The sequence below is a fragment of the Mus caroli genome, unplaced genomic scaffold (genome assembly GCF_978045245.1).
Source record: "Mus caroli unplaced genomic scaffold, Mus_caroli_1 scaffold_8, whole genome shotgun sequence".
Lineage (NCBI taxonomy): Eukaryota > Metazoa > Chordata > Mammalia > Rodentia > Muridae > Mus > Mus caroli.
Window position 1 is genome coordinate 40,976,743 of NW_028227263.1, and position 24,421 is coordinate 41,001,163.

General features: G+C 40.8%; 2 protein-coding genes across 2 annotated transcripts; one reads left to right on the forward strand and one right to left on the reverse strand.

The window, feature by feature from the left end:
• Window positions 1–445: 445 nt before the first annotated feature.
• On the reverse strand, window positions 446–1,504 carry Or52w1 (olfactory receptor family 52 subfamily W member 1). The gene has a single exon (XM_021165957.2). It carries the CDS (start codon window positions 1,502–1,504, stop codon window positions 515–517), a length of 990 nt encoding a protein of 329 aa, XP_021021616.1. The 3' UTR covers window positions 446–514.
• A 20,431-nt stretch (window positions 1,505–21,935) lies between these two features.
• On the forward strand, window positions 21,936–22,907 carry Or52b2 (olfactory receptor family 52 subfamily B member 2). Its single transcript, XM_021168158.1, has one exon. The coding sequence runs from the start codon at window positions 21,939–21,941 to the stop codon at window positions 22,905–22,907; it is 969 nt and encodes a 322-aa protein (XP_021023817.1). The 5' UTR covers window positions 21,936–21,938.
• Window positions 22,908–24,421: the final 1,514 nt, after the last annotated feature.

The following is a 24,421-nucleotide window of genomic DNA, read 5'->3' on the forward strand; positions in this document are numbered from 1 at the left end:
AGACAATTCTTTGATTGGGAATATCTTAAGGCTCAATTGGCTCTATAGGGTACATTTTTCAGATTCTTACAATATGGCGTATAAGTTTGTATAACATCTTTGGAACAGGCTGAAAATAGAATCAGCTCCAGGTACAGACAAGGGTGTAACTCCAAACAAGAAGTTATCTACACATCTAAGAAGCAGAGTGAGACTTGGGTTGAAATGATAGGGTTGGGCAGGAGAGGGAAATTCTCCAATAGACTGTATTTTAGAATCTCATCTAATTCCTTCATCTCCTTATTTTACCTGCATGGTAATGTACAGCCCCTGTTTTTGCCTCCTTTCAAGTAAGAGATAAGGTTGGCTAGGCCAAAGTTTAGAGGTGCCAGTGATATACATACTAAGGGTGTCACAGAAAATACCTTTGAGTCATCAAAGTACTATGCATATAGGACAATGACAATATAATCCACATTCCCAGACTCCAGGTTTTGTTCCAAGGGAGTTCCCCTACTGTTTGCTTCAAGGTCTATTAAAACTTCTTTTTTCTGAATTTGAACATTTCTAAGAATCGGTCCCTAATCTGCTTGGTGCGGACCCCATAGATGAGGGGGTTGAGGGCAGGTGGCAGCAGCAAATAGATGATGGACAGAAGGATATGCACTGGCTTTGGGACAGTGTGACGACCAAAGCGATGTGTGAGGAAGGAGAAGAGACCAGGCACATAGAAGGCCAGGATGACACAGATGTGAGAACTACATGTACCAAAGGCCTTTACTCGGGCCTCCTGGGTAGGTAGCCGAAGTACCGCATGGGCAATGAGCCCATAAGATCCAGCAATGCCCAGAATATCTACACCAGATACAGCCAGTGAAAGTACTAGCCCAAACATGTTGTTGACCCATGTGTTACCAACCACCAGCTCTACAACTGCCATGTGTGCACAATAGGCGTGGTGTATGATCTTGGCATGAAAGTGCTTAAATCGTACTACCAGCAGAGGGAAAGGCACTATAACAGCCATGACTTTCAGTGTCAGTGCCAGGACTGCATAGCCCACACGGGCTTTAGTTACCAAGATAGGGTAGTGTAGTGGACGCCCCACTGCCACAGCCCGATCACAGGCCATGGCCAAAAGCACACCAGATTCCATAGCAGTCAGTGCATGGACAAAGAACATCTGGATTAGGCAGGCAGTATATTGTACAGGTTGGGGTCCAAGCCACAGCACAGCCAGCAACTCTGGGGCTATAGATGTGGCTAAGCCCAGGTCAGTAGCTGCCAGAGTGGCCAGGAGTAGAAACATGGGTTGGTGCAATGTAGAGTCTATTCCGATTACTGTCAGAAGTGTTGTATTGCCTAGTAGGGCCAGCAGATACATGAGCCCAAACACTAGGGACAGCCAGGCCTGGCCATCTCCCAACCCTGGGATGCCAGTCAATATAAAGAAAGCAGGGCATTGGAAGGTAGAATTGGACTGTAAACTTTCTGCCATTCTGTAAGGATGAAGTTTGAGTCTCATGGGGGTATTGTTCCTGATAGAGGAAGAACAAGAGGAGGAGAGATTCTGAGCATGTTACAGTGCCGCAAATCCATCCATGAACTGGTGAAGGGCCTGGAATATTACAGGAGCATAATGATCTTTGCTTGAGACAGGGGTTTGATTGGTAATTATTTCATGACCATAATTAGGTCATAGGATAATCTTTTGCTCCTAGTTATCCATAAGTGTTATAAGGAGAGCAGAGGCAGGGGTAGAAAGGAAAGATTAAGGAAATGGGTGACTGATGAGGTGGCTGCTACAGTCAGAGTCCTCCCATATGAGGTCATCTGAGAAGATAGAGCTATGACTGCCTTTTCCCTCAGAGTCCAAGGACAGTCTTGGTCTCTGTATTTGGGGAGAAAACTGGTGTGGGGTGAGGATCATCTTACCTCATCTTGACTATTTTTGGGAGGGTCTTTGAACTTCTATGATTTTGATTCTGTAATAGGGCTAGACACAATGATCTTAAGTATTTACTTGAATTAATAATTGGGTTATCAATACACTAGGAAGCAAGGAGGAGGCAGTATAGAAAGGCAGGAGAAACTATAATGGCACAAAGTAGGGTCTGGAGTGAAGCTGGGAGCCTGAAATGACAGGAGAAATTTGGTAGGCCCAAGGGATGCTTACATTATTCTGCATTTGGTGCTGAAGTTGTAATCTTGAACATCAGGCAGAGAGTTGTGAGTAAGGAGCAATGGAGAGAGAGAGAGAGATGGCAGCAAGACAAGAAACATTTCTTCTTGGTATCCTTTCATTCTGGATTCCGAAGGGGGTTCCAACTGGAGTCCTGGACTGCCTCAGAGGTAAGGCGGCTGAAGGAGGAAGTGGTAGAAATCCCAGAGTACTGAGTATAGGAAGAAACACCTCTGATGGAGGAGGCACGATGAGTAGAGGGAGTCCCTGCAAGTGTCTAACCCCGGCAGAAGCTTAAATGTTGAATGAAGACAAAACCAGTGGAAGACTTGACTACAGAGCTACCCTAAGCACTGAGTGCTGGCAGTCTTTCTTCACCTGATCAATGCCTCTTGGGGCTTTTTATGAGCTGTTCTGCCTGCATCCCTCAGGGCCCTTATCCCATTCACCTGTGACACATTAACTCTTCTTTGTACCGTATTCTTGCTCAGTGCTCACAGACTCAGCATGCTCAATAAAGAGAAAGGAAAGGAGACATGGAAGGGAAAACCTTGGAAAACTCCGAGGAACACTTCCTCTGGAAGGTCTTTGTATCTGGAGAGAACTTGTGTCATTCTATGATGGCATCTGCTCCACTCTAATAACTATTGGTCTCTCCTCACTCGAGTAGAAGTGCAGAGCAAGCATTGCTTCTCCTTAACCATGTTGTCTTCACAGCTTCATATTGTCTAGCATGCGTGTCTAGGTTGTGATTGAACATTTATGACTTTCAACTGTGAGCAGATCTGTTAGCCTCAAAGCCTAGGATGACAGGCACACTTGTTACTACAGTTTTAGGAGTTAGGTATCCATGGAGAAGAGTGCTATTCACCATCAACCAGAAGACTACTCAATGCAGGGGTTTTTTGCTTGTTTGTTTGTTTTTTGTTTTTTGTTTTTTGTTTTTTTTGCTATAAAAAGACATCCTTAAAATAACCACAGTATTCAAAAATCACAGTAAAAACCACTGGGATTATTGGAAAAATGGAAATAGCATTATTATATTCCAAAATATCAGTGATGCAGTACCCCAAAATATCAGTAACACATATTAAAAATGGTAGGAATGGGGGCCAAGGATAAAGTACACAAGTGTGAAGACTGAATTTGGATCCTTGGCACCTACATAAAAGCCAAGTGGATGTGGTGGGCCACCTGAAATACCAGCAATTAGGAAACAGAGACAGGAGGTCTCTGGAACAAGTTAGCTAGCCTAGAGTATATCTAGGCTTAGCAAGAGACCCTGCTTCCATAAATAAATGGAGAATGGGTGAGGATGTCAACCTCTGGCCTCCACATGCATATACACACATGCAAAAATAACCCACAGTACATTTTGGGGGGTTATTATATGGTTAGAAAGTATGCAAATACTATATGTGGAGAAAAAAACTTGGTTTCATAGAAAGCCTGTCAAAATTGTGTTGAAAGTTATACGGATAAACTGAGGTCCCTGACATATGTTTGAAGAAGAATATATGCTGACTTTTCCTGCTCAGCCAGGATTATCTGGGTGAAGTTTTTTATGGCTATCTAGTCTCTAAAATGCAGAATCACTTATGAGTATAAAACTCACTGCTCAGTTTCCTAATATGTCAGCTGTGTTTGGACAAATTTTCATTTCAAAACCAGCACTGTAGCAGAACTGACTGAACCCTTTTTGTTCCTGGTCCTTTGCCACATGGGGGAAGATGAAGGGACCACAACAAGACCTGTTGCTCTCCAGGAGTTTATGTACTGAACTACGCCCTCACCTCTGAACAGATTTTAAAGTAAGTATGATTCTTTCTTTGTTTTATAAAACAAAGCAAAACAAAACAAAACAAAATAAACATACACCCTAAGGCACAAGATGAAATAACCTGCCAATAGTCACAACCAACAGCAAAGTTAGTACACAAACTCAAATAATTTGGCCTTAGTGTACTTGCACTAAGTACTTCAGCTGAAGTTTAGCATGTGCACAGAAGTTTAGTAGATTAGCTAGGGGCAGTGGGTGCTTGTTCCTGGGACAGATAATTCAGGGGGCTTTGGTTTTGATGCAGTTTGATGTAATCAAGCCGTGGGTGATAATTGCTTGAGGAAGGAGGGGAATGCTCAGGAGCTAGGAACTATACTAGGACAGCTATGGAAGGAGTTGGAGAAAAATGCTTTTGGCTTCAAGAGATTCAGAGGTTTTTGGCTGTCTATTAGAGATGACTTGTAAGATAAATCACAGATCTCTTAGATACAACAATCTAGAATTGAGGTAATTGAGTTCTTGGAAACCTGATAATTTTGAGTTTACAAGATGCATCAAGAGATCTGTTTTTAGAAAATTCTTTTGTTGGTGTTCTAGACCCTAGATCATCTTTATAGAAGTTCTCTGAGTGCATTTTGGGGTCACCTGACTTAAGATGGAGATTTGACAATATGCCCATGACTTTATAGGACTACTATGTTAGGGTCTGCTTCCCATAGGAGGATGTGAAGCCTCCCAGGTTTGTGGGAAGTGGCAGGGAAAAAGTGTTGGGAACACAGATACCATTGTGCTCACAGATAGCACTGGGGAGATGAGAGATGTTAAGCACATTGGGTTGCCCTTTTAAAGGAGAAGATATAGAAGCCGTTTCCTGCCTAGAGGAATTGGGATGGAAGTGACTAATGGCCTAGGTAACCCCTGGGCTATCTGTACGGCTAGGCCATATATGGCTACTCCCAAGCTTCCACAACCTGAACCAGAGTTGGCTAAAAGTCTAGATGACCTCTGTACTGTCTACATAGCCAGAGGCTCCTCCAAGTTTCCACAAGCAGGACCAGAGGTAGCTAATAACCTAGATAACTTCTGTGCTATCTTTATGACCGAGACCAACTCCTAGTCCTTAACACTTACTTATCTTTAGAACCCATCTTCATGGAAGATGTCACATGTTCTTTAAGAAGAGTTTCTATGTAATTATGCCTCCTTGTTCACATGAGATTGTGTAACACCAGAAAAGTTTTCCCCAAAGTTGTACTATACTTAAACATACCTAAAATAAACAGCTTGGTTCCAGACTCTAGAAGTTTTAACCAATACCAGCTACTGAGCTATGTTGAACGAGATTTTCTTCTTGCCTTATACAGATTGTTACTCCAGCCTTGCTGTTTGCCAAGACCCCTGTAGAGAAGAGGATATTTATCCCCTCAGTTGCTTCAAGACTGGCATAGAAAAATAGGATAGGGGAGGCTCTGTTTTGAGATTGACTCTGACTCTCTTACTTAGACTAATATAGCTTCCAACATCATTTTCCATAGACAGGGTTGTCAGATATCAGCATGTTTCCACGTGGACCTCTTCTGTGTTTGTTTGTTTTACTTTAAATTGTCTGTAAACACTACATTACTCATTTATACAGTAGATTACATTTCAGAAAACCTTGGTTTTAGTGGTGCCACTAAACACTGAATCCTCTTACAGAATCCTAAGTAACTCTGAAATACCAAATCACAATTACCAGGTCAGTATGAGATACCTGCAGACCTAGCGGCATTATAGTAGTTGAAGCTTCATCTTACCCTAAATCCAGAGAAGAGAAGGGATCTTGTAAGGTCAGGTGGCATTACCATACGGAAATGTGGAAAGATCATGGAATCACCACACCCATTCTGTCTTCTAGCATCAATCACCCCACCATCTCCAGCCTTCCAACCCTTGCTTGTGAAGGTCCTTAAAATAGTCTATAAACCACGGGACACTGCCAATCTCTACTCCCTGGAGTAGTAGATGTGCTTGGCCTGAGGGCACTGATTTGAAAAAGGAACTATTTATTCTCCATCTTCTTTATAGTGGGATCCTGTGGAACTCAAGTTTGTTAGGAGTGTAGAATAGGTAATGTCTAGTATGTATGTTTGTATGTTTGTATGTATGTATGTATGTATGTATTTTTTGCCTTACGGGGAGTTTGAAACTAGAACTCACACATGCACTAGGCAAGTTATCTACCATTGAGCTATATTCCTAGTTCCTTATTATTTTTTCTTGAGATATGTACTCAGTAATTTGCCCAACAAGTACTAGAACTCACTATATAACATAATCTGGCCTCTGACTAATGATCCTAGTGCCTCAGCTTCTTGAATAGCTGAGATTACTGTTGTGTGCTACCATACCCTGCCATGTCTAGTTTAGCCAACCTTGTGTATTACCTGCTCTCCTTATTTATTTTTTCTTCCTCTGCAACAGAATTGTCCTTCCTAATTATAGAATTCTGAGGCTGACACCACCTTTGACCATATTTAACTAGTGACAAACATTATCCTGCATGCTGATGCCACAGTCTTCTGGTGCACACTGTACCTGTGAGACTGGGTTAGGGCACCAAGGAACCCCTTTAACATACAGAATATTCTTTTCTTTCTAGGAGAGGCACAGAAGAGGATTGATTATTTATTTATTTATTTATACTATTATTAGCTGAAAACATAGACCTGTACTGGGTGTCTCTAAAAGCTTATAGGAGATATGGGTTCTTGTAAAGGTTCTCTAGGTTTTAGAAGAAGGGTCCTGAAGTGACTCCTTTTATTGGAATTTGGCTGAGGCCGTCAAGAAATCACTTCCCATCCAGACATGGTGACTCATGCATGTAGTTGTAGCACTTGGAAAGCAGAAGCATGGGATTACTACTAGTTTAATGCTAGCCTGAGCTGTAGAGTGAGACTGTTGCAAAACAACAGGCAAGATTTCTCTGAGGTACTGGATAGTACTTTTACTGTTCCCACCAGAATCTCCTTCCCTCTTAACTCACTGTATAGGTGACTTATAAGCAGGAAAGCTACTAATGTTAGACACAGAATTCATCAAATATTAAAAATTCATCATATGCCAAGCACAGTACTGTAGATGGATAAATAGACTTCTTGTGTTTTTTGGGGAATGTACATTTATGCCCTCAATTCATCTGTTGCACCAACCCCCACTGTGATATTTGAAGATGGGTCTTTGGGAGATGATTAGGCTAAGCTGAGACCAGGAGACACTCGGAATGAGATCAGTGTTCTCACAAGAATCAGAAGAGTGGGCTTGTTCTCTTCCGATCTTTTCACATCTTATGTGGGTCCAGCAAGAAAGCAGCAAGCTGACTCTAAATCAAGGACAGAGCTCCCACTAGGAGCCTCTTCAGCAGGCTCCTTGATTTTGGACTTCTCAGCCCCTAGAAGTGTGAGATAGAAATGCCTGTTGTTTAAGCCACAAAGTCTGTGGCACTTTATCACAGCAGCCTGGATATACACTCAAAGAGCCACCCAGGCCATCTCATTAGGACCTATGTGTCTGAGATTCCTGTTGCCACTGGAGCATGTCCTTTTTATGTCTCATGCCTATTCTGGAATATTGTAGTAGTCTCATTACTGATCCTCTTGTCTCTTGTGTGTTTTTATATTATTTTATTTTTTAAAAATCATACTTTTATCTTAGAAACGACCAAGATATAAATGACAAAGAAAGAATATGCACAAGTATCAATAAGCCCTACATTGCCAATTGTTAATGTTTTATCTCACTTGCTTTTAGATATTTTTAACACAGGCAATAACATCTACAGATATTAAAGTCTTTTTTAACCCTTATAATGTCCTATTCTCTCATGATAAAACGATTATGAAGTTTTAATGCTTTTCTTAGTTGCTGCTTTTATATACTTACATGAGTAATCACTATTATATGTAGAAATTATGTTTTTGAGTGATTATTATACAGATAAGCAGATTTTTACCACTCATTTAAATCACTATAGAGCTTTATAGCTTATGACTACACCAAATATGTATTTTAAAATATATTTAAAATTGCTACTGGCTGTTTTTCTATGTATACTATTATTAACAACTTTGTACACATCTTCTGTATAAATAGAGATGCGAAAATTTCATATGTCTTTCTCTAGAGCATATATCTTCATGTGGAATTGTAGATTTTAAGATAATGCACATTTCTTCTTTTGCAGAATACTATAAAATTGTTCTCAAAATTGTTCTAATTTGGTGTTTCCTTAACAACTTTATGCAAGATCTTATTTTTTTAAATACTACTGATAACTTTATATTACTAGACTGATATTTTTATGACTATAACTAATAATATTACTTTGTTTTAATATACATTTTATATGCCTTTATTGGTAATTTTTGACTTCTCTATTGGAAATAAAAAAAAAAAAAAGAAATGACTTAGATTTGACTTTAGTATAAGGAGATAGGAATGGATCAATTCGCATCCTTCTACATGATAACCACCAGCTGTGCCAGCACCATTTGTTGAAAATGTTGTCTTTTTTCCACTGGATGGATTTAGCTCCCTTGTCGAAGATCAAGTGACCATAGGTATGTGGGTTCATTTCAGGGTCTTCAGTTTTATTCCATTGGTCTACTTTTCTGTTGTTATACCAGAACCATGCAGTTTTTATCACAATTGCTCTGTAGTAAAGCTTTAGGTCAGGCATGGTGATTCCATCAGAGGTTCTTTTATTCTTGAGAAGAGTTTTTGCTATCCTAGGTTTTTTGTTATTCCAGATGAATTTGCAGATTGTTCTTTATAATTTATTGAAGAATTGAGTTAGAATTTTGATGGGGATTGCATTGAATCTGTAGATTGCTTTTAGCAAGATAGCCATTTTTACAATGTTGATCCTGCCAATCCATGAGCATGGGAGATCTTTCCATCTTCTGAGATCTTCTTTAATTTCTTTCCTCAGAGACTTGAAGTTTTTATCATACAGATCTTTCACTTCCTTAGTTAGAGTCACGCCAAGATATTTTATATTATTTTTGACTATTGAGAAGGGTGTTGTTTCCCTAATTTCTTTCTTAGACTATTCTTTGTGTAGAGAAAGGCCATTGACTTGTTTGAGTTAATTTTATATCCAGGTACTTCACTGAAGCTGTTTATCAGGTTTAGGAGTTCTCTGGTGGAATTTTTAGGGTCACTTATATATACTATCATATCATCTGCAAAAAGTGATATTTTGACTTCATCTTTTCCAATTTGTATCCCTTTGATCTCCTTTTGTTGTCGAATTGCTCTGGTTAGGGCTTCAAGTACAATGTTGAATAGGTAGGGAGAAAGTGGACTGCCTTGTCTAGTCCCTGATTTTAGTGGGATTGCTTCCAGCTTCTCACCAGTTACTTTGATATTGGCTACTGGTTTGCTGTAGATTGCTTTTATCATGTTTAGGCATGGACCTTGAATTCCTGATCTTTCCAAGTCTTTTATCATGAATGGGTGTTGGATCTTGTCGAATGCTTTTTCCGCATCTAACCAGATGATCATGTGGTTTTTATCTTTGAGTTTGTTTATATAATGGATTACATTGATGGATTTTAAACCATCCCTGCATCCCTGGAATAAAACCTACTGGTCAGGATGGATGATTGTTTTAATGTGTTCTTGGATTCGGTTAGCGAGAATTTTATTGAGTATTTTTGCATCGATATTCATAAGGGAAATTGGTCTGAAGTTCTCTATCTTTGTTGGATTTTTCTGTGGTTTAGGTATCAGAGTAATTGTGGCTTCATAGAATGAGTTGGGTAGAGTACCTTCTACTTCTATTTTGTGCAGAACTGGAATTAGATCTTCTTTGAAGGTCTGATAGAATTCTGCACTAAACCCATCTGGTCCTGGGCTTTTTTTGACTGGGAGACCATTAATGACTGCTTCTATTTCTTTAGGGGATAGGGGACTGTTTAGATCGTTAACGTGATCCTGGTTTTACTTTGGTACCTGGTATCTGTCTAAAAATTTGTTCATTTCGTCCAGGTTTTCCAGTTTTGTTGAGTATAGCTTTTTGTAGAAGGATCTGATGGTGTTTTGGATTTTTTCAGGGTTTGTTGTTATGTCTCCCTTTTCATTTCTGATTTTGTTAATTAGGATGCTGTCCCTGTGCCCTCTAGTGAGTCTGGCTAAGGGTTTATCTATCTTGTTGATTTTCTCAAAGAACCAGCTGCTTGTTTGGTTGATTCTTTGAATAGTTCTTCTTGTTTCCACTTGGTTGATTTCGCCCCTGAGTTTGATTATTTCCTGACATCTACTCCTCTTGGGTGAATTTGCTTCCTTTTGTTCTAGAGTTTTTAGGTGTGTTGTCAAGCTGCTAGTGTGTGCTCTCTCTAGTTTGTTTTTGGAGGCACTCAGAAGTATGAGTTTCCCTCTTAGAAATGCTTTCATAGTGTCCCATAAGTTTGGGTATGTTGTGGTTTCATTTTCATTAAACTGTAAAAAGTCTTTAATTTCTTTCTTTATTCCTTCCTTGACCAAGGTATCATTGAGAAGAGTGTTGTTCATTTTCCATGTGAATGTTGGCTTTCCATTATTTATGTTGTTATTGAAGATCAGCCTTAGTCCATGGTGGTCTTATAGGATGCATGGGACGATTTCAATATTTTTGTATCTGTTGAGGCCTGTTTTGTGACCTATTATATGGTCAGTTTTGGAGAAGGTACCATGAGGTTCTGAGAAGAAGGTATATCCTTTTGTTTTAGGATAAAATATTCTGTAGATATCTGTTAAGTCCATTTGTTTCATCACTTCTGTTAATTTCACTGTGTCCCTGTTTAGTTTCTGTTTCCACTATCTGTCTATTGGTGAAAGTGTTGTGTTGAAGTCTCCCACTATTATTGTGTGAGGTTCAATATGTGCTTTGAGCTTTACTAAAGTTTCTTTAATGAATGTGGCTGCCCTTGTATTTGGAGCATAGATATTCAGAATTGGTAGTTCCTCTTGGAGGATTTTACCTTTGATGAATATGAAGTGTCCCTCCTTGTCTTTTTTGATAACTTTGGGTTGGACGTCGATTTTATTCGATATTAGAATGGCTACTCCAGCTTGTTTCTTCAGACCATTTGCTTGGAAAATTGTTTTCCAGCCTTTCACTCTGAGGTAGTGTCTGTCTTTTTCCCTGAGATGGGTTTCCTGTAAGCAGCAGAATGTTGGGTCCTCTTTGTGTAGCCAGTCTGTTAGTCTATGTCGTTTTATTGGGGAATTGAGTCCATTGATATTAAGAGATATTAAGGAAAAGTATTTGTTGCTTCCTATTATTTTTGTTTTTAGAGTTGGCTTTCTGTTTTTGTGGCTGTCTTCTTTTTGGTTTGTTGAGGGATTACTTTCTTGCTTTTTCTAGGGAGTGATTTTTGTGCTTATATTGGTTTTTTTCTTTTATTATCCTTTGAAGGGCTTGATTCGTGGAAAGATAATGTGTGAATTTGGTTTTGTCATGGAAAACTTTGGTTTCTCCATCTATGGTAATAGATGGGTGGGTATAGTAGCCTGGGCTGGCATTTGTGTTCTCTTAGGGTCTGTATAACATCTGTCCAGGATCTTCTGGCTTTCATAGTCTCTGGTGAAAAGTCTGGTGTAATTCTGATAGGCCTGCCTTTATATGTTACTTTACCTTTCTCCCTTACTGCTCTTAATATTCTATATTTATTTAGTGCATTTGTTGTTCTGATTATTATTTGTCGGGAGGAATTTCTTTTCTGGTCCAGTCTATTTGGAATTCTGTAGGCTTCTTGTATGTTCATGGGAATGTCTTTCTTTAGGTTTGGAAGTTTTCTTCTATAATTTTGTTGAAGATATTTGCTGGCCCTTTAAGTTGAAAATCTTCATTCTCATCTACTCCTATTATCCATAGGTTTCGTCTTCTCATTGTGTCCTGGATTTCCTGGATGTTTTGAGTTAGGATTTTTTTGCATTTTGTATTTTCTTTGATTGTTGTGCCTATGTTCTCTATGGAATCTTCTGCACCTGAGATTCTCTCTTCCATCTCTTGTATTCTGTTGCTGATGCTTGCATCTATAGTTCCAGGTTTCTTTCCTAGGTTTTCTATCTCCAGCGTTGCCTCACTTTGGGTTTTCTTTATTGTGTCTACTTCCCTTTTTAGGTCTTGGATGATTTTATTCAATTCCATCACCTGTTTGGTCATGTTTTCTTGCAATTCTTTAAGGGATTTTTGTGCTTCCTCTTTAAAGTCTTCTACCTGTTTAGCAGTGTTCTCCTGTATTTCTTTAAGTGAGTTATTAAAGTCCTTCTTGATGTCCTCTACCATCATTATGAGATATGCTTTTAAATCCGGGTCTAGTTTTTCGGGTGTGTTGAGGTGCCCAGGACTGGGTGGGGTGGGAATGCTGGGTTCTGATGATGGTGAGTGGTCTTGGTTTCTGTTAGTAAGATTCTTATGTTTGCCTTTCTCCATCTGGTAATCTCTGGAGTTAGTTTTTGTAGTTGTCTCTGGTTAGATCTTGTTCCTCAGGTGGTTATGTTAGCCTGTATCAAAAGACCTGGGAGACTAGCTCTCTCCTGAGTTTCAGTGCTCAGAGTACTCTCTGCAGGTAGGCTCTCCTCTTGCAGGGAAGGTGCCCAGGTATCTGGTGTTCGAACCTGCTTCCTGGCAGAAGTTGTGATCCACTCACAGAGTTCTTAAGATCCCGTGGAGGATCCTGTGTATACCTTACGGGTGTCAGCAGACTCCACGCCCAAGGTACCCCTGTGCTGGCGTGGACCGGAAGGGACTTGTGCCTCTGATCAGGCCGGGTTTTCTGCTTCCCTAACTAATGCAGTCTCAGGTCCCGCGCGATTGGATTGGAGCAGATGCTGTGTTCCCCTCACCAGAGTTCTTAAGATCCCTTGGTGGTCCTTATGGGTAGCTGGCGGGTGTCAGCCGACTCTGTGCCCTAGCTACCCCGGTGCTGTTCCCCCCCCAGTCATTTCTTTGGGCTGCTTTTCTAGCCAGCTGTTTTCTTTCCTGTGTAAGTATGTCGTTGGTTGTAAGTATTCTAAACAGCAACTCTTTATTTTACATTAGAAATATAGCATTCTAGGCTGATGTCTTTTAATTTTATTTGTAGTCTCATTTATCTTGAAGGAAATCTAAATTTTAATAAAAGCACATGTAGGATATATGCTTTTTGTATATGCTTTATTATGTGTTCTCCTCCCCTGAGGTTGTAAAGGCACTGCTATTGACTCTCAACAACCTTCAGGTCCTGAGATATCAATCATTTCCTGATTCAGGTATAAGCTAAGCATTTGTACGTATATCATCTTAGTGTGGAACTAGATGCCATGATTTCTACGTTATGTCCGATATGACTGATGAATGAGTAGCTTACTTATGATAACCAAACATCTAATAAATCCGAATTTAAATTTAGGTCAGTATGAGTCCAGAATGGATTCTCTTAATGACAGCATGTTTCAGGGTTATGTGAACTTAATAAAACGGAATCAGCTTGGGTCTCATCATGTGTTCCTGGAGTAATCTCATTTCTCCCCAGCTTGCACTTCCTTTCCTCATAACAACACTCTGTTTGAGATTGAAGGAGCAACCCCAAGTGCTTTGCTTGAAATCAGTAGGCAAATAAATGGCTTATCTTCTGTCTTCTGTATTTACTTGACTATGCTCACATCTGCTCAAATTATACTTAAAGAATCTTCTATATTATGGTTCCTGTCTATGAGACACTTGCATTTTCTGCCTGCACTCTGGAATTCTCTTTTGAATTTGATGAAATTCTCCCTGTTGAAGGCAAACAGATATATCTTCTAGCTTTTCTAAAATTCTATGCAGTACCCCCAATTCCCTGTCTAGCATCTCTTATCACCTCCTTTCCTTGACTACTGAACAGTGTAGACATTCTGCAGAACTGGCTGTCCTGAAACCATGGGGGTCGGTGCTGGGTAAGAGGCATTGAAAATGTCAATTTTTTCTGTTTTCACACTACTCAAATGCACATCTTTTCCAGCCTGCTTCTTCCACTTCCCCATGGGCCAAGTTGTCCTTTTCCAGTTCTGATGGGCGGGTATAGAATCACAGAGGTGTGTGGTGCCTGAGGACAGGTAGTCCTCGAGTTCCTTCAGCTGTCTGTGATTGCTTTTGTGTTGAGTCTTTTATCACAGAACCTTTCCACTTCCTTTTCTCTGGAGGCCTTCACTGAGGTCCATGAGAATAAGCTTGGTTTGCCTAAGTTTAAAATCTCTTATCATCTGATCGTAACTGTAGCCAGGCTGTCCCCTGGTCCTGTTCTTGCTGTTCAGTGTTTCCTTTTTATTTTGCTAGGTTGTTTGCTTTTAAATCATCCAAAAATATTTAAAAATGTTATTTATTTATTGTCTCTCTTAACACAGATTTCAGAACTGCTTAGTAAATAAAAATAAAGGCATCTAAAGACCAAATTAATAACAATCTCTTTCCATCTCGTCCTTGTATGAGCAGCTCCTCTATGCCTAAGATACTTCTGTTAATATCTCACATGCCCTCCTCTCACTCAGGCTGTGAATATTAATGAGTGCTGTCTTTATAGCAAGCACTACTCTTAGGGACTTGACAAGAACATATTTCAGACCTTCAGGTCAATAGATATAACTTTTTCTTTCTGAGGAGCTCTTTTTACTTTATTTAAAGAGAAGAAGCCTTTATGTGGTGAGACAATACAAGATAGATTGGTTTTCTTTTCCTATGAAACACTGCTGCTCAGACAGCCGAGTGAATTGTTTCAGTTCATGTCTTGAAGTGCCCACACACTCACGTGGGAATGGATGGTCCTAGCTGCCGAAACTTAGACCCATTAGTGCACAGGGCCACAAAGTCCCCTATGCAGCAGTTATAGAAAACCCCACTTTTATATATCGCATCCTTGCACACCTCTAAAAATAGAGTTGGTCAAACATTTTCCAAGTGGTTTTATATATAGTATATACACATTTGTATATACATACCTTTATCACATGTTGTTCAGAATTTTAAAAATGTACCCATTTATCACAAAAATCATAATGAAGACTGGACAGTGTTTTTCTCATTCTGGAAATATGAAGCTCAGTGACCATAGCCTTGCAAGCCACCGGAGACTGGTAATCCCTTCTGCACAGTCATATTTTTGCAGTAAGCCTGGCAAAACTGCTTTTCCAGAACAGAGGGGCAAGTAACATGAAAGAAGCATACCTTACTCTCCTTAGCAAATGAAATCCGAGAAGGCTCTTCATGTGAAAGCCCTTGAACAACCGTTGCTTCATCACCAATAAAGCTACAATGAAGGATGCATATTCTGTCACCTCATTCTGTTGAGTCAGTTTCATTAACTTCTTTTTTTTAAAAGACCTATTATGTTTTAAATTTATGTTTGCCTGTACATGTACATACAGAATCCAGAAGAGGACATTGGGGCTCCTGAAACGAGTTACAAACAGCCTGCGAGCCTTCATGTGGGTAGGAGAAGCCAAACCCAGGTCCTCTGCAAGAGCAGTAAGTGCTCTTAATCACTGAACCTCCTCTCCAACCCCCAAATTTCTGTTCTTAATAATATTATTTTCTGCCTATGCTTACTTCAATTAATTTTTAACATAGCACTCCTAATAAATATAAAGTTTGTTTTCCATTTTTCCCCTGGCTTCTTGGGCTTGGGAATGTGGATTACTGACCTGGGACCTTTTCTTTTCTAATGTAGGTTTGCAGTGCTGAAAGAGTTCTCTTAGAACTGATTTTAGCTATGACTCCACACATTCTTCTGTGCTATTCTCAGTCTTTGCATGTATACACAGGGATGGATAGCTGGGTCATGTAGTTGATTACTTTCAGATGATGTGCATAGTGTATACCAGTTTATACTTTCACCAGCAAGAAACAGGAATCCATTCTCCATTCCTCCATATCCTCACCAGTGCTTGCCGGTGTTTATTTTTCTGAGTGTCATCACTCTGACGGGGTGAGGTGATCTCAAAATAGTTTTAAGTTGGTCATTTGCATTTCTCCTTTTGAGAACTGGCCATTCAGTTAATTAGCACATTTATTGATTGGATTGTTTGGTTCTTCAGTGATTACTTCTTGCAGGTTCATTTATTTTTCAAGACAGGGTTTCTCTGTGTAGTCCTGGCTGTGCTGGTACTCACTTCTGTAGACCAGACTGGTCTCGAACTTAGAGATCTGTGTGCCTCTGCCTTCCAAGGTGTGCGCCCCGCCCCCCGCCCCCCTTCCCCCCCCCCGCCCCCCTCCCCCCCTGCTAAATGCAGGTTTTATTTATTTATTTTTTTTTCTTTTTGAAACATGTTCTCATGTAACCCAGGGTAGTCTTGATCTTCAAACTCATATTGTAACCAAGTATACTGGGTCATACAGTAATTTGATGTTTTGAGGAACTGGCATGCTGATTGCAGAGCAGTCATGTCAGTTGGGATTGTCAATTACAAAGCATAGTCTCTAACACTCTGGCCAGAACTTGTTATTTTCTGTTCTTTTAATCTTAACTTAAATTTTTAATGGTAGCTCTCCTAATGAGTACACAGTGGTATCTCCCTGTAGTTTTGATTTGCATTTGCCTGATAATGATCATGAACTTGTACATTTTGCTTTTAATGGTGCAAGAATTTTAATCAGATTTTCCTTAGTGTTGTCCTTTTTCTTTGCGATTACCTCGAGGTATTGGCCCTCCAGGGTTACTTCATAATTAGTTGGGGACTGAGTTTATGACTGAGTCTGAATACTTTATATATCCAGTTTCAGGATTTTATATTTTTCCCTTGATGAACTATTTAGTTCACTCTCAGCCTCTATTTTTTTTTTTTCATCTGAAAAATGGATATGATAATAGTGCCTTTGATCATTGGATTATTTTGAGTATCAAATGATACAATTTGTGCTAAAAACTCAAAATAGTGACAGGGATATGGTAAACAGTTCTCCCATCTGAATGTTAGTATGTTATTTTGTTGCTAGGATGTCCAGTACTGCTCTTATATTGTGTCTTTTTTATTTCCTGGTGTTACTAATCATCCATAGAGTTACTGTTCCTGGAGGCACCAGTGGAAAGGCTTTCCTTTCCCCTGAGGTTTGCTGGACTCATGCTCTGTGATCCCAAAGGTGGCACTGATAGCTGCCTCTAGGAGAAGAGTGCCCATGGCCTCTCAGTATCTAGCTATAAAGGTCTTGCACAGACTTGGAGCAGTGATACCCACATAAACCAACGTGATCAGCATGCAGACTTTTTTCCTGTTGTTCCTCTCTTCTCAGAATGAGTGGTTCTTTCACTTATTTCAGTCCCTCAGCTGATACTGTGATGTAATAGGTGAGTGTAAGAATGCTGGCAGCAGAAGGAGGAACAGGAGGAGATGTGTGTGTCTACAAAGGGCAAAGACTGAGGTGGGTAGGAAGTGCATGTGGGAGAAAGTAAGTAGACAAAGTGTGTGAGAGAGGGACCACACCACATCAGAATAGACGGGGAGACATCACTGGAACTTACAGCGGCGGACAATGGGGGAAGTAGAAATGAGAGTCCAAAGAGGGGATGGAAAGTCCCAGGAGGCTGTGGTGGGGAGTCAGCTCTTGGTAAAGACTTGAAGGCAGCTGAGATCAGACTGTAGGAGGAAAGGGGTGTCAGAGGACTCCTCATAGAAATGACTTACGTTTTGACCATTGTCTCCTTTTGGTGGAATAAAATACTAGATAAATATTAATATACCAGTTTCATAGGTTATTTATTCAAATATTTCCTAAATGTCAGCATGACAGACTCTTTCTTAGTGCCACAAACTCCTAAAGTGAGAATTCCTTAATTGTTTGTTTTATTTATTTTTGTTATTTTTATGTGTGTGTAACATATGTATCATGGATGCTGCATGTATGGAGATCAGAGGAGGACTTTTGGGAGATAGTTCTCTCTTGTGAGTTCTGCAGATCTAAATCAGGTCCTGAGGCTTGTGTGGCAGGGCTTTTGCCCACTGAGCCATGGCATTAGCTCAGGTGAGAACTGTTCAGGACATTTATTCCTTGGTAATTTGGGAGTCTGGTTTACTCAGCTTCTAAACTCATTCTGTCCACTCTCTTGAATTTTGGAGAGCAGATGTAGACACAGGGAGAGAGGTTGCTTATGGAGCAGCCGCGATTCTGGTTTATCACAAGAGCACAGAAGTAACCATCCCACATGACACACTGGGTCATTCCAGTTTGAACACAATCCCCAAAATACTTATAGAGGGTAAAGCCAGTAGGTAGGTGGCCATTTTTCTTGAGCAGCTTATTCATTAAAACAAACAAACAAACAAACACACACACACAAACAGTTATGCTGAGTAGCAGAGGGTATGAGATCCAGGGCTTAGAGAGACATCAATAGAACATATAAATTTTTGTTAGGCAGAAAAAATAAATTCAAGGGATCTATTTTTCACCATAGTGGCTGTGGTTAATAAGAGCATATTATCTATTTAAAATTGCTTTGAAAGTAGATTTTAAATGTATGATGTGAAATATGCATAATACTTCACTTTATTAGCTATGTTGTAGTAATTTATATGTATATAAATATATAGTATATGTGTATATATAATGTTGTATACTATACATGAACTTTTATTTGTTAAAAATGACTTACCAATCCTCTAAAGATGTGGTAGAGAGTCAGGGACTCTTGGTGTCTCTGCAGTCTAGCTAATGATTGTGACCATGGGGCATGCTGTCTGAGTGCCTATGGGCAGGAGTGAGGACTAAATCTGAATTTGTATCAATACATTAAAAGGTAAACATTTTCCAAATTGCAAACTTTGCCCCATTAATGTGTCCAATTAATGCATGTTAGTGAGGACAGTTAAGGAAAAATGAAGTTCTGAGATACAACTCACAGTAAACCTGCTATAACGTACGCTGTTGTGTCTGACAGATGCACGGCTTCGGTGTGCAGGTAGAGAGTCTGAATGGTGGAAAACACTTGAAATACGAAAGGCATTTACAAGGAAGATGGCAAATTAATACGTGTATTAATAAGTGTCCAGGTGATTCAGCTAGGCAAAAAGCAGCTCATGTAGTCACCTAGCAGTTCCATAGGATGGGATGTATGAGTTCATCCTGTTATATTATTATGATATAAAGTCTTCCAAATTCACACTGTAGAGATACAAAAGGTCTCTGTGTAACTCCAGATGGAAGGAAGGGACAATGACAGAGTCTGTAGAGAGGTAGGACTCCACATGGAGAAGGAAAAGAACAGCCTTGGACAGGAGCCATAGGACACCTTGGTTCCAAGCTTGGATGGTTTCCCTGTGGCTCCCACTTCAGCTTCCTTGTCACTGTAGCCACCCTTGTCATCCCACCATGTCCTAGGAACTTCTGTGAATTACAGGGACAACATCTCTTTGTTTCTGCTGAGACATATGGTTATTTTTTCAAAGCACTTGTTTGAAGTCTGCTGAGTTGTTTGGTGCCAGGCTGAGCCTGTGGAAACCCTGAGTCTGGGTCTAGGCTTGGGTTCTGAGACATCAGGGTCACCTGAGAGACCTGCTTGCCAGTGACTCTCTTCTCTCTGGAGCTTCTTCTGTTCAGTTTCCTCCCCTTTCCTCCCGGGAAAGGTGCTTCATTCTGTCCTCTCTGGGTGAAGAATAGGGCCTCAGCTCAGTGTTCACTCGAGCGTGGTGCTCAGGTGTTTTGCTTCCAGGATAAGTGCAGGAGGGTGATGTGTAAACAAACAACAATGATAACAGCAACAGCCCCAACATCTCAGCATGCTGTCCAGAGAACTCCCTAACCATCACAGTTACCCCTCACAGCTGATTACTGTCCTCTCATTGCTGAGGAGAAAATAGAGGCACGGAGGAGGAGCGTGACCCTGTAAGTAAGTGCTCCCACCCAACACTTTCCGTCATTCTCACAGCTCCTGGTTGCTTCTCTACCATTCTGGCTCTCCTCTTTTGTAAAATTGCTCTAATTTTCCACTAGAGCCTTGGGGTGTGCTTTCTGTGAGACCACATGTGCTTCTTCACGACTCTCATTCCTATGTTCAACAGTGTGAGCCTAGAGCCTGCCAGTGTGGTTTGGCACAGAAACAGCAAGGCTGAGACTGCACTCCTCAAACAGTGAAGGACAGTCCTTTCCAGTCAGCTTTCAAGAATTCCATCAACAGCTTCCCAGGCCTTTGGCATCTCAGTCTTGTGGTTATACCATATAGTTGCAAGAGGAGAGCAGGGGCTAATTAGGGGCTTGTATCTAGCACATACTGCTTTATTTTTAAAAAAGAATAAATTACTAAGTAGCAGAGTTGGAAAAAGTTGTAAAGATTTAAATACCAGTATCTTTTCTTCAGAGAAAAGTGGGTTAGTTTTCTGGTGTGGCTTTTATTTCTATAGACTTGAGGAAGATCCTTCAGACCAGAGGCAGCGCTGTTCCAGCACACCTGCCCCTCGGTGCTTATCCCAGCAATGCTCAGTGTCTCCTTCAAGTGCATACTGAGCACTCGTTTTAAGGGATCTGGCTTGAGAGGTATTACATGACCAGTCTGCCTGGCTGTTACCTGTCGGGATCTGGTTCTGCTCTCTCCCTGGTATTCACTTGTAGTTCCATTGTTCCTTCCTCAAAGCTGGTTGAGGTTCGACCCAGTACATTTCCACAGGCGGGAGGATGGACTCTTGAACTGAGGATTTTATTCCTTTGCATGGCTTCTTCCATAGGGCTCCTGGCACATGTTTATCAGGATGTCTGTCTAGTTTTTATGTCTTGATTCTTTATTGTTTTGATTCTTTATTTTCTTATGGCATTTTGTTTGTTTGTTTGTTTATTTATTTATTTGAGATAAGAACCTATTCCCTAGCTCTGGTCTGCCTGGAGCTCACTGTGTAGGCCAGGTTAGCCTCAGATTTGTGCCCATCCTCCTGCCCCAGCTTCTGGAGTGCTGGGATGACAGGCACATGCCACCATGCCTAACCCATGGAGTCTTCACCAAGGTCCTGTATGCATTATCAGTAGTGACCTTTTCTGTAGTCCAAATAGCAGACAGATAATTAGCTTCAGAGACTAGAGTTCTATGAGTGTTAGATGAGGATTTAGAACACCTTTTAGTAACAGGGAGACTTGGTTACTTTTGGGGTGAAGGAACAAGTAGGGAGAAAGCTATGTTGGAGCTAGTGGAGGGCAGGGAGACAGAATTGACGATTCTCTCTTGTTAAGACAGTTTGTCCAGATGAGGGCTCCATGAGATTCAGGGTTATGTGGATAAGGAGATGTAGAACTGATCTGAGGTGTTTGTGTGGAACGTTTTGAAGTACAGGATCATGAGGAGAGTGATGAAAATCGCCCCTCCAGTTTCATTGGCTGACTCCTATTTACTGCCTTCAGGGAGGCTGTGAATCTGGGCCAGGGTGGACAGATCCATCCCTTAGTTGCCTTCCAGTGTCCACCTGACTCCCCATGTCCATCACAGGGAGTCATGAGGACAACCGTTCTGAGAAATGCTCCAGGTAATAAGTGGATAAACAATACAATTACATATAATTGAGTTTCAAGACATTTAGTTAATATGTCTTCAGGAAGGAGATATATTAAGAACACATTACAGAGTGGTGTGTTTTGAGGAGCTATTTTAAGGCTAAGATTGAGTCAAGAGGAAGGGGAGAGAAATTTAGGTAAACACAGAATAAAATGTTGTGGATGGAACAAGTACAAACTAAGTGGCAGATATTTGTGCTTATGTGAAAATGGTAGAATTAATGTTAAAAGATGGGGGTGGGTCAGATCACTGGGGACAGGATAAATACAGGCAGGTATAACTTCTATTGGTTCTTAAAGCACATTGCTTTAAGTACAGAAACTATACAAATGAAACACTCAGGGCCAGAAACTATTCCAACACCCTAGCCACTAGCCTCTAGGTGAACTTTCTCTTAGGAGCTCAGCAGTTCACAAGTTCACATCTATCTTTGTGCCTCTGCATTGCACTCAAGAGTTTTTTCTGTTCCTTCAGCAATATAGTGAGCATCATGATTCATAGCAACATCACCCCCATCCACCCTGCATTTTTTGTGCTAGTTGGCATCCCTGGGTTGGAGGCTTATCACACCTGGTTGTCTATACCCCTGTGCCTCATGTATGTCACTGCAGTCCTTGGAAACAGCATCCTGATAATGGTGATCATCACAGAACGGAACCTTCATGAACCCATGTATTTTTTCCTCTCCATGTTGGCCATCACGGACATCTTACTGTCCACCACTACTGTGCCCAAGGCCCTCACCATCTTTTGGCTCCATGCCCACAACATTGCCTTTGATGCCTGTGTCACCCAAGTCTTCTTTGTCCACACAATGTTCGTGGGGGAGTCGGCCATCTTGTTAGCCATGGCCTTTGACCGCTTTGTAGCCATCTGTGCCCCACTGAGATATGCAACAGTGCTAACATGGTCCACAGTTGGGAGGATTGCTCTAGCCATTGTTATCAGAAGCATCTGTATTATCTTTCCTGTGATTTTCTTGCTGAAGCGGCTGCCTTTCTGCCGAACCAACATCGTCCCCCATTCCTACTGTGAGCACATTGGGGTGGCCCGCTTAGCTTGTGCAGACATAACTGTGAACATCTGGTACGGCTTCTCCGTGCCCATCGTCATGGTCATTGTGGATGTGATTCTCATTGCTGTGTCGTACTCGCTCATTCTCCAAGCAGTGTTTCGCTTGCCCTCCCAGGATGCTCGGCACAAAGCTCTCAGCACCTGTGGCTCACACCTCTGTGTCATCCTCATGTTTTACGTTCCATCCTTCTTTACTTTACTGACCCATCGCTTTGGGAGAAACATTCCCCGACACGTGCATATCCTGCTGGCCAATCTTTATGTGGTGGTACCACCAATGCTGAACCCCATTGTCTATGGAGTGAAGACTAAACAGATCCGGGAGGGTGTGGTCCACTGGTTCTTGGACATCAAGACTCTGTGTTGTTCTTCACCTTTGGGATGACTGGTCCCTGTGAATCTTCATATCCAGCTTCACCAAGGAGCACAGATCTTCTGGACAGAGAAGATTGTCTTTGTTTCCTTCTCCCTGGCTCTGCACATTTCCATTTTCTAATTGTCCTCCTTTCTCTTTCTCATGTTTAATGTTTGCTACCCACCTCATACATTTATCCTTAAAAACAAGAGATGGTTAACTGTACATTTCTCTGATATGAGCATTTCACTTTCTCAGTAACTGATATATCAAAGGAAGTAAGGCTATAAATAAATGAATATAATAAACATTTAATATATGAAGAGGATCTGCTATTTTAAAGTCCTTTAAGATGGCTTTTTTTTTTTTTTTTTTTTTTTTTTTTTTTGGTTTAGAATCAAGTAAGCATGACTTGGTGGCTCATGGCTATAATACCAGCACTGAGGAAGCTAAGGCAGCAGGGTTGTTCTGGGTTTGAGAACAGCTTGGCTTACTTGTCAGTTCAAGAATTATCTGGGTTATAAGCAAAAGTCTGTCACAAACACCAAACAAAACAAATACAAGTTTTTTTTTACTAACTTTTATGGTGTTTTTGGAAAAAAAAAGGCCACATATGTCTTTCTCCCTTCTGGGAAATTGTCTCATTCTTTAAATTTCAACCTGAAAACTACTTTGTCAGCAGGGTGGTGGTAGCGCACACCTTTAGTCCCAGCACTTGGGAGGCAGAGATAGGCAGAGGCAGGGGTTGGGTATTGGGGTCTGAGGAAATTACCTTCTCTGTCAAGTCTTTCCTATTTTCTCCAGGCAAGCCACGGCTCCTACTTTTGCCTGCCTACTTCATCTCATAAGAATCTCTACATGTGCAGAATTAGTAGTAGTAAGTTGCTCATTTCTTTGTAACCAGAAATGACTGTGTGGTGGTTTGAATATGCTTGGCCCAGAGAGTGGCACTATTAGGTGTGTTGTTGTTGGAGTAGAAGTGGCTTTGTTAGAGAAAGTGTATCACTGTGGGGGTGGGCTTTGAGAGACCTTTCTCCTGACTGCCTGGAAGCCAGTCTTTTTCCTAGTGGCTTTTAGATGCAGGACTCTCAACTCTTCCTGCACCATGCCTGCCTGGATACTGCTTGCTCCCAACTTGATAATGATGGACTGAACCTATGAACCTGTAAACCAGCCCCAATTAAATGTTTTCCTTTATAAGAGTTTCCCTGGTCATGGTGTCTCTTCACAGCAATGGAAACCATAACTAAGACAGACTGTAAATGTTTTGAAACCAGAAGAGTATGTGTCTTCCATATTTATACCATTACATGTGAAAAATATCTAGCATTTGACAAATGGGAAGTAAGTGAAAGTACAATGACTTCCTGAACTCAGAACACAAATCTCTAGGATGCCCTGAAATGGCCAACAGCATCAGTCCAGTGATGCTTTAGCATCACCAAGGTAAGTCAGTTGCTTTATGCAGCTGTTACTTCTCATACCCTGGCTCTAACTCAGCACTGGGCAGGGAGACATATGGCATGCCTGGCTCTTCTACCTGG

Excerpts from the sequence above, each read along its gene's own strand:
- Or52b2 (XM_021168158.1), top strand. The coding sequence starts at position 21,939 with ATGATTCATAGCAACATCACCCCCATCCACCCTGCATTTTTTGTGCTA.
- Or52w1 (XM_021165957.2), bottom strand. The coding sequence starts at position 1,504 with ATGAGACTCAAACTTCATCCTTACAGAATGGCAGAAAGTTTACAGTCC.